The sequence below is a fragment of the Quercus suber genome, unplaced genomic scaffold (genome assembly GCF_002906115.3).
Source record: "Quercus suber isolate HL8 unplaced genomic scaffold, Cork oak 2.0 scaffold_772, whole genome shotgun sequence".
In the NCBI taxonomy this organism is placed as follows: domain Eukaryota; kingdom Viridiplantae; phylum Streptophyta; class Magnoliopsida; order Fagales; family Fagaceae; genus Quercus; species Quercus suber.
The window spans coordinates 252,960-262,824 of record NW_027070208.1 but is presented as its reverse complement, the minus strand read 5'-3'; the positions used below and the strand labels follow the sequence as shown (position 1 = coordinate 262,824).

Here is a 9,865-nt window from a genome sequence, read left to right as displayed (position 1 = left end):
GTGATTGATGAATAATTATAGAATATTTGTAAAGTACAATATATGCAAACTCTTTTTTCTAACATGATAGTAAGTTTTATTAATTAAATTCACAGTTAATTCTATTATTTAAAAAATATGCATTTATTGTGTCTTGAAATATTTTATAATTTTAATGCCACTAGCAATCCATCAACACCATAATAGACAGAGTTTTAATAACATTTCAAATTTATATTTGGAAGTTTCCTTATAAAAGTGTAAGATTTATCTAACTCATATATTTGTATGCCACAAAAAAAAAAAAAAAATTAAAGATAAAATTAGTGCAGGATAAAGATAGTTTGTTGGAATAAGGTTGTAACGCTCATCTTTTAAAAAGAAAAATCTAAAATCCTAATGGTGATGCTGTAAATCCTAATCATGATGATTGATGGAGTAGGATAAAGAAACTTTGGTAGCACATAGGGTATCAAAATTTAAAACTATAAAAAGCAGAGCTGAGCCGTGAAGATTTTATTTTATTTTATATTATAGAAAATATTAAGCCGCGAAAGCCAAAGCTTAAACTGAAGCAAAGACAAAGTACAACCAAAGCAAAGCAAAGTCTTAAAAAAAAAAAAAAACAGCAACAAACGAAAGACAAACACACAAAACAGGCTTTGTAGTTCTCTTCCGAATCAAAGGGGTCAGATTGATTTTGATTTTTCTTTCGTTGCCTAGACCGTGAGTACACTTTAACACAAACCCCGCGCCTATTTTCTCTCTCTGTTTTTTTTTTTTTTTTTTAATGTTTTATGTTTTTAGTTTTTTCCAAACTCAACTAACACAGCCTTCTCTCTCTCTCTAGAATTTAGAATTGAGTGACCGGCGGGAGAGAAATCTCGCCGGGAATTGGGTTATCTCCGACGCCGGAATCTTTAAATTTTTGACTCTGGCTGTGGAAATTATTGTTTGTTGTGTTTTGAAATTTTAGGAAACAATGATGATTATTAAGCAGAAACAAACAAAAAGTGAAATATTCGGTGTCTGTTTCTTTATGTTGTTGTTGTTGTGGTGAATGATAGCTTGCAAGCAAAATGCAGGTTCCAAATATAAAGCACAAGCTGTGGCTTCTTCAAAATTAAAGAGACACAAAAACAGATCCCTTTGATTTTTGTTCCTATCTTTATTTTTTCACATTTCTTTTGCTTCTTCTTCTTCTTCTTCTTTTTTCTCTCTCTTCTCAATTTTGCAATTTCTTGAGAGAGAAAAGTGTGGGAGTGAGCGAAATTGGCCATGGAGCTCAATTTTGTTTTTTAAAGGTGCTAATTTTTTTTTTATTTGGTTATATTAAGTTAATTTCTGTTCTCAATTAACTCCCTTTCCTTGTCAATATACCTGTGCTTTTTTGGTTTTGCTTAATTTTAAAGTTTTTTCAAAAGCTGGGACCGCTGTTCTTGATCTTTCATATTTTATAAATTTGCTGAGAATTTGAGCTATGCAAAACACAAAAAAAAGAGTGAATTTTGTTGTTGGTGAACTAGAAAAAAAAAAAAAAACTGTAATTTTTTTAGTACAGTTGAGTGGTAGTTTTTGCTTGTTGTTTTAATCTGTTTTCCCCTAATTTTTCTTTGAAACCAAACTAGGCATTTGTGTTTGGTCGTTGGTAGGTAAGCCAGAGTTTGTCGGTTAAAAGAAAAAAAAAAAAAAAAATTCAAGTCCTCCCCAATTATACTTAAATGGGTTTTTTTTTTTTTTTTTTTTGCTTTATTTCTCACAAAAATATTAGATATGGGTTTTTGATTCTGCTTTCAAGTTTTTGATGATGTACTATAATATAACATCTGTGAATTATTTTTTTTCAGATGAAGAGCCAGGCGGTTTAGGCATGTGGGCAAGTTAGGATCTTTGGAGGTTTTTTTATTTTCACTTTTGTGCAAAAGTTTCTGCTTTGTAAGTTTCGCTATGCCATTTGAAGTAACGGATCAAAGAGGCGTGCCTGCCTCGCCTCTCTTCTTTGAAGATATTTCTTTTTCTTCACAGGTATTTGTGGTCTTCACAGCTCTAAATTTCTGTCTTTCTTCTATAAATGTTAGTTATCAAATTTTCTACTCTTTTTTTTTTTTTTTTTTTTTGTGAAAAATCAAAATTTTCTACTTTAAAATTGCAAGTTTGTAACTTGTTGTCAACTGTGAGCAGAGAGAAGTTGGATATCAAAAACCCAAAAGCATTCCTTATCACCAAGGTGAGAACCATTGAATTTTCGTGGGAATCTCTTCAAATTCATGATGAATGCATGTAGTTCAGATGCCCCACACTTATTTGACATATTATCATAAATAGTTGCATGTCCTATTGTTTTTATTTTGTCTTAATTAGAAGTTTCTTGCATTGATTGGGTCGTTATGCAATGACAGTCCTGAAAGTAAAATGATATTCTTTGCCATTTAAAGAAAAGTTTGAGTTTTGGCCTCAAATTTAGTATGCCTAATCATTGATTTAAGCAAGACAGGGTTGATAGAGTATCAGATGAATGCAAGAAATCGATCGATCTTGTTGAAATGAATGTCTTTTGGTACCATGCGTCATTCAATTGACCATGTGAATACTTTTGGAGCACCATGTCTGCCCCAAGCATTGACTTGGCCATTTGACCTATGGAAACTGCTAAAAGTGTAACGGCCATGAATTTAAAATGAAGTTCTTTTCCATTTAAAGAAAAGGTTGAATATTTTCCGCTTCGAGTTTAGTATGCCTAATCATTGATTTAAGAAATTACGGTGTTGATAGAGCATCAACCACGAACTCGATCCATCTTGTGGAAATAAATGTCTTTTGGTGCCATGCATCTGTAAATTGATCAGCTGAATATTTTTGCAGCACTCTATTTGTCCCAAGCATTGAAATGGCCATTCGGCCTCCTAATGGAAATGGTGAAAGTGTATTTTCTTTGAGGGAGATGATCTTTTCACATACACTACTGTTATGATAATTTAATTAGCAAGGGAAACTTGGCCATTTTCTTAGTGTTTATAATTGTAGCTATGACTCTTTAGAAAATATGCCTAAACCAGTTTAGTGTGTAATTTGTCTTGATGAATTCATTGCGAGAACTGTGTTTGGGTACTTTGTTGCCTACTTATTATTTTCAACCCCAATATAGAAATATTTTGCTTAAAGATTAGTGACAGATAGTTATGTACTTGACACTTTTAATTTTAGATATCCAACAAAATTAGAGTTTATGAGAATAACTCTGTTACTGTTTGTGAGAATAATTTTTCTTTGTTAGTTCTTCTTCTTTTGTACGAGTGCTTTATCCTGCCCAGTTCATTGATCCGTGTTTTCATTGTTGTATCCGTCTGATTAGGGTTCATAGTCATGTTTCTTTAACATGGTTAAATTAATGTCTTTTTGCTATTTAGTTCAGTTCTATTAAATAATTTATTGAAATTTGCTCAGTGCTTTCCCAAGCAAAGCTTTGAGCATGCTGGGGTTCCTCTTATTGTTGGTGTAATTTTGGTCAGCAGGAATGAATGGAATGATAGCTACACCTGGAAGCTTGTCGGATGCTTCACTACACGCAGGAAAACTTTCACCCATTGGGACACAGTCTGTGGATTGTTTGGAACTGCCACAGACAAGTTTACTTAGAGACCAAACAGAAAAGCTACGTGTTAGTGGAAATGAAGGCATTGTCAGTTTGTCCAATGCTTCACGGAAATCTATGCATCATCATATGGGATTACGGCCAAATGTGTGTGTGCAGTTGCCTTCTCATAGTTTGGAAGGAAAGACGACTGTTATGAGTGGAACCAATCGTGAGAGTAGTCTGTTTTCAAGTTCATTGTCTGAAATATTTAGTAGAAAGTGTAAGCTTTCCTTTTCATTTCTATCATATGCAATTCATATATTGAATGTGGGTAATAGTTGCCTCTCTCTTTCTCTCTCTCTTAAAGTTAGGCATGAAAGTTGTCATTGCACTATAGCTTCACCAGTTGTTGGTTTTAATATGCTATCGTTTCATGGTAAACATATACAATAAAGATGTAACAAACTCTAGCTTTCATCATAATATTTACTTTTTGATGATTTAAAAAAAAAATGAAGACAAGAAAATAGAGTTGGAGAATTTCAGTAAGTAGATTAGTCCATGGAGATGGAAGAAATCTCACAACTGGCCAGTAAACGTTTATCATGAGATTTTGCTTTAAGTTAGGCATTTTTCTTGTTGTCTTATCTTATGAGAAAACTCACATATTTTAATAAACTGGGTTCAAAATCTCACTGAAACTTCTTTTAAACATATGATTTTGCATGTTCTTGTTTTGTTTTTTAAAATAAAATTTAAAAGTCAATGGTTGCATTTGTATTAATTTAATATAATGGATATATTCCCTTTTGCATTTTCTGTAACAGTGCATTCTTTGATGCAGTAGGATTGCTGGGAAATGAGGTTCCATATCATCTTCCTGCTAATGCTGTGGCTTCCTACCATGATGAAGAACCATTTGAATCTCTTAAAGAAATTGAGGCCCAGACTATTGGAAACCTCCTTCCTGACGATGATGATCTATTTTCTGGTATGACTGATGGGCTGGCATGTAATTCTTATGCCAAAAATGGTGATGACTTCGAAGATTATGATCTGTTCAGCAGTGGGGGAGGCATGGAATTAGAGGGGGATGATCGTACATGTATGGGCCAAAGAAGTTCTGATTATATCAGGGGACTTTCCAATGGCCAAGTGGGTTCTAATGGCTCAATTGTTGGTGAACACCCTTATGGTGAACACCCATCTAGAACACTTTTTGTGAGAAATATTAATAGTAATGTCGAAGATTCTGAATTAAAGGCTCTTTTTGAGGTGCATATACTCCTTGCTTTTCAATGTTCATTAGGACTTCATGCAACTGATTCATAGCAAGTTAATTGACAATTTTTTTTTCCCTGTCAGCAATTTGGAGATATTCGCAAGCTCTATACATCCTGCAAGCATCGTGGGTTTGTTATGATTTCTTATTATGACATAAGGGCAGCCCAAGAGGCAAAGAAAGTGCTTCAAAGTAAAGCATTGAAGCGTAGGAAACTTGACATACATTATTCAATACCAAAGGTATGGTGGTTACTTTTCTGCCACTTGTGGTGCATGTGTCAATACTGTTTTGGTCATCTTACCTCATAATTTCTGTGATATCATCATTTTTCTTCTTTTTACTTAATCTGTTGCTTGATGTTTGCTAATGTTTTAGGATAATCCTTCGGAAAGAGATGTTAACCAGGGCACCCTGGTGGTATTCAACCTTGATTCTTCTGTTTCAGATGATGAGATTCACAAAATTTTTGGCTTTTATGGAGAAATCAAAGAAGTAATTTGTTGTTGTCCTGTTCTTTCATTTATATAAATGACAGTACAAATTTTAATTTTAATTTATTTATATATTTTGGTTTGCAGATCCTTGATGCTTCACATAAGTATCAATACAAATTGATAGAGTTTTATGATGTCCGAGCTGCAGAAACTGCTCTTCGTGCACTGAATAGGAGTGAAATTTCTGGGAAACAGATCAAGATTGAACCAAGCCATTCAGAGATTGCAAGATGGTGGTACTGTCTATTTTCGCTCCCTCTTATTTCTCAGTAGCATCATTAAAAAAGATGTTGAATTCTGAGGGGGATGGGGATCCTATTTCTGTTTTCTCCCCTTTTGTCTGCTTGATCTTGAAACAAACTAAGTGTAGATTTTATGTTCATTATGGATATTTCCCATGTGGTGTTCCTACTATGTCTTGCTTTAAAATTTTGACTGGTGAATGATGATATTATTCTGGATCACCCTGATCTGGTTTTACCATATGTTATTGTTCTGTCTTATTTCTTTGTTTCTTTCTTTCCAAATGATAATATATATATATCGATACATGTGTGAACTAAAATTCTTTTTGCAGTTTGATGCAACAGCCTGAGCAGGAGCAAGATGGACTTAATGTTTGTCAAAGCCCTTGTGACAATTTATCATCCGGACACACGGGTATGATTTCTGTCTAAAGAATTTCTGCATCAGTTAAGGTCTTCTTAAAACACAAATATTTATTCTTGCTCTCGCTCAATATCTTTTACAGCAACCGTCTCTCCTGGGGTTATCGCATCTAACAGTGTGGATAATGGATCTAACCTTGGTTTACATTCTGCACACCGATCATCTCTGAGTTCATTTATTGAAAATGCATTCCCTCATATGAGTTCAAGTGTTCCGAACAACTTGCCCTCTCCGGTGGGAGTGGCATCTATTGGCAAACAATTTGGAGTTTGTGAGTCCAACCATTCTCTGAATGAAATGAAGTTTGCTAACCAATGCATTCCCAATTTACATCCTCATTCATTCCCGGAGTGTCATGAAAGTTTAGCCAACAGTGTTCCATGCAACTCTTTGAGCACCAATGCTGATATGGCTGGCAATCTTGGTCCCAGGATGACAGAAGGAATCAACAGTAGGCAAATTCACAGAATGAGTTCCAATGTTCATCCAGTGGAACTTAATGGAGGTGAGTTGATTATATTGTCCTGTACTCTGTTTGAAATATGTACTTTTGTTGTTGGATGTTTTAGATTTTGGTATCTGGTTGACTACTAAACTATTTTAGATTAACAAGTGAACCATTCAGATTAAGTTCAATAAATCGATTATAAATTTTTAGGTTATTCTTCTTCTTCACTAGATTTTGGATAGTTTGAAGCTGGGACTGCTAAGTCCGCATGTGTTGCAGCCACACTTGTGGTCTGCATTTTGAGTTTATGCAATTTTAATTGCAGTAATTATTTATTTTTATTATATATTTTTTTAACATGCACAAAATGGATTAGCTATTTAGATTTTTTATTTATTTAAATTTTATCAATATTTATCATAACTTATTGGTGTCCTCTGATGTATAGCATTTAATGTTGAAGTGCTGTTGCCTGTTGGCAAACTGGGCTGCTTGGCTTTTACTGTCTTTATCTTGTATGATTCCATTCCCAATTGTCTTAAGTTTCATTTTTCAAGATTTTTTTCCCCTCATTTTCTTTCCTCTCAGCAAAGCATCCAAACTATTTATGATTAGAATATTGAGATCTTTAGGGAATTAGATAAAGGGTGTGGATTTTAATGTTTTGATTCTATACTTTTGCAAATATGCTTTCTTTAACGGTGGAATAAATAAGAAATGGACAAAATATAAACAAGAAGCTTGTTATAATCCGGTTTGGCATTTTGCCTCTCTGTCCACAAATGAAATGAGAATTCAGTAGCAATGGATTATTTATGGGTTAGAGAATACTTGATAGAGGCTTGTGATGTCTGATATCTGAACAAAGCCTTGTTAAGTTTTCTAACTGTTGTGGTCATCTCATCCTAGCTTAATATTGTATTAATACTCTTTGCTGTAACCCTTGTACAAGTTACCGTCCCCATCTTAGCATAATGTGGTTTGCAGCATACACATTGATTCTTATTTACTGTTATTCTTGCCATCTAGAGGAAAATTACACAATTTTTGGAAGGAATTGTTCCTCTACCTGCTATGTTTTTGTTCCTTTAGGTTTAAGTATTATGTTAAACAAGTTAAAATATTTGATAAAATATTTTTTTTAGTTTTTGGTTCTTCTGGAAATGGGAGCTGTCCCCTTCATGGACACCATTATGCATGGAAGAACCCCAACTCATATCAGCAACATCCTTCAAGTCCTGTGATTTGGGGGAATTCGCCTTCATTTGTTGACAGTGTTCCTGCTCATCGCCTTCCACAAATGCCTGGATTTCCTGGAGGATCACCTCAATTACTCAACATGTCACCCGTGCATCATCATGTTGGATCCGCACCAGCTGTAAATACCTCCCTCTGGGACAGGCGACGTACCTATTTAGGGGAGTCTCCTGAAGCTTCTAGCTTCCACTTGGGTTCTCTTGGGAGTATGGGCTTTCCTCGTAGTTCTCAGTTGCATCATATTGACATTTCTCCTCACAGCACCTTTTCTCATATTGGAGGAAATTGCGCAGACATGTTGACAAATGCTGGGCAACACTCTCCTCAGCAAATGTGCAACATTTTTCTTGGGAGGAACCCGATGATTTCAATGCCTGCATCTTTTGACTCTGCAAGTGAACGTGTGAGAAACCTTTCTCACCGTAGAAATGATGTGAATTCTAATCTTGCTGATAAGAAACAGTATGAACTTGATACTGACCGCATATTACGTGGGGAAGATGTCCGAACAACACTGATGATAAAGAACATTCCCAACAAGTATGTGAATGATTCTAAAAACATCTTGAGCGTTTTTCTGCTTCTTTCTTTTATCTTTTATCTTTCAATTATCTTATAGCGTTTTCTTCTGATGAATCTTTGCTTTGTTTGAATAGCATTGTTAATTTATATTGATATACTTGTTATGATTCATGGGATCTGTAAATGTGCTTTGTTGGGGCATCTGTATATCCTGTTTGGCATTTTGTGATTCCACCCCAAACAGGCCATTAATGTTTCAGTGGTCACCTCTTTAATTTTCTGCTAGGAAAGCAAGCAATAGAGGGTTGTCATCAAATATGACAATACTAGAAATTGGCTATTTTGGTCATGGTCATCCACTATGACCATGTATAGTAGTTTAAGCAGTGGCAGTTGACTTTTTATGAAAAGGTCACAGATTCATTTGGGTGCTTTTTTCTATTTTCCCCCTCTCCCTTAGTTCTTTCTATCAGCTGATGTAATATATATTTTTACAGATATACTTCTAAAATGCTTCTCGCTGCAATAGATGAGCACTGTCGGGGAACCTATGATTTTCTTTATTTGCCAATTGACTTCAAGGCAAGTAAATTTCTTTGTGGATAAGCTTTTTTGGGTTAGAAACCATATTTATGTTCCTTATCAAATTTACCAATATCTTCTGCAGAACAAATGCAATGTGGGCTATGCGTTCATCAATATGATTGATGCTCATCAGATTATTTCATTTCATCAGGTTCAATTTATGAACTGTGATTTTGGCGTTGTGGTTTCTTATGATACTATTAAGTTATTGGCAAAAGCTCATAGGATTAAAATGCACCACTTTTGCAGGCATTCAATGGCAAAAAATGGGAGAAGTTTAATAGTGAAAAGGTGGCCTCCCTTGCATATGCTAGGATTCAGGGAAAAGCTGCTCTTATTGCCCATTTCCAGAATTCAAGCTTGATGAATGAGGATAAACGTTGCCGCCCTATTCTCTTTCATACTGAAGGTCCAAATGCTGGTGATCCGGTAGGGGCATTTTAATATCTACTTGTTTATCATGGTCCTTTTGGTTATTTTGCTTAATGATCTAACTGACACGATTTGTTGTATCTGCAGGAGCCCTTCCCCATGGGTACCAATATTCGATCAAGACCAGGCAGACCTCGAACCAGCAGCAATGAGGAAAACCACAACCTGGGAAACCCTTCAATTTCTGCAAATAGAGAGGAATATTCCAATGGATCGGATTCTTCAAAGGACTCTGATTGAGCAAGCTGATCTATCACATTAACCCTGTTTCTTACATGGGGCATATTCTGACTGTTTTTGTGGCTGTAGAGAAGCGCTTTTGCAAGATTTTGGAAACAGGAGCGCGTAACCAGAATCAAGTGGTTTACTTCTTTTTTTTTTTTTTTTTTTTTTTTTGAAATTTCACAATGGGGCCAACTATGAGTATGCAAATTAACCAGAATCAAGTGGTTTACTTTTTTTTTTTTTTTTTTTTTTTTTTTGAAATTTCACAATGGGGCCAACTATGAGTATGCAAAATGACTTAGCGGATGCTCGAAATTTTTGCTAGTTTTGAGTAAACATTTTTACAATGGACATGTTCCAGAGGGATATAACCCCACTTTTATGTGCAGTTCGTG

General features: G+C 34.9%; 1 protein-coding gene across 3 annotated transcripts; it reads left to right on the top strand.

Annotated features, from left to right (window-relative positions):
- The first annotated feature begins 521 nt into the window (after positions 1-521).
- On the top strand, positions 522-9,641 carry LOC112013942 (protein MEI2-like 1). 3 transcript variants are annotated; one of them, XM_024046341.2, is made up of 15 exons: positions 522-705; positions 1,827-2,004; positions 2,161-2,206; positions 3,492-3,833; positions 4,398-4,828; positions 4,919-5,077; positions 5,214-5,330; positions 5,417-5,568; positions 5,910-5,992; positions 6,084-6,506; positions 7,595-8,246; positions 8,726-8,810; positions 8,896-8,964; positions 9,063-9,242; positions 9,333-9,641. In XM_024046341.2, exons 2-15 carry the CDS (start codon positions 1,927-1,929, stop codon positions 9,483-9,485), a joined length of 2,970 nt encoding a protein of 989 aa, XP_023902109.2. In that variant the 5' UTR covers positions 522-705; positions 1,827-1,926; the 3' UTR covers positions 9,486-9,641. The 3 variants fall into 3 exon arrangements, with proteins under 3 accessions (XP_023902109.2, XP_023902094.2, XP_023902101.2); XM_024046326.2 differs by having other exon boundaries at positions 3,489-3,833; XM_024046333.2 differs by lacking the exon at positions 522-705 and adding an exon at positions 790-1,283 and having other exon boundaries at positions 3,489-3,833.
- Positions 9,642-9,865: the final 224 nt, after the last annotated feature.

What these genes read in the sequence shown, in the direction of transcription:
- LOC112013942 (XM_024046326.2), top strand. Translation starts at nt 1,927, where the DNA reads ATGCCATTTGAAGTAACGGATCAAAGAGGCGTGCCTGCCTCGCCTCTC. An exon ending in ATATTTCTTTTTCTTCACAG is followed by an intron (nt 2,005 to 2,160) that starts GTATTTGTGGTC and finishes AACTGTGAGCAG; the next exon opens with AGAGAAGTTGGATATCAAAA. An exon ending in TCAGAGATTGCAAGATGGTG is followed by an intron (nt 5,569 to 5,909) that starts GTACTGTCTATT and finishes TTCTTTTTGCAG; the next exon opens with TTTGATGCAACAGCCTGAGC.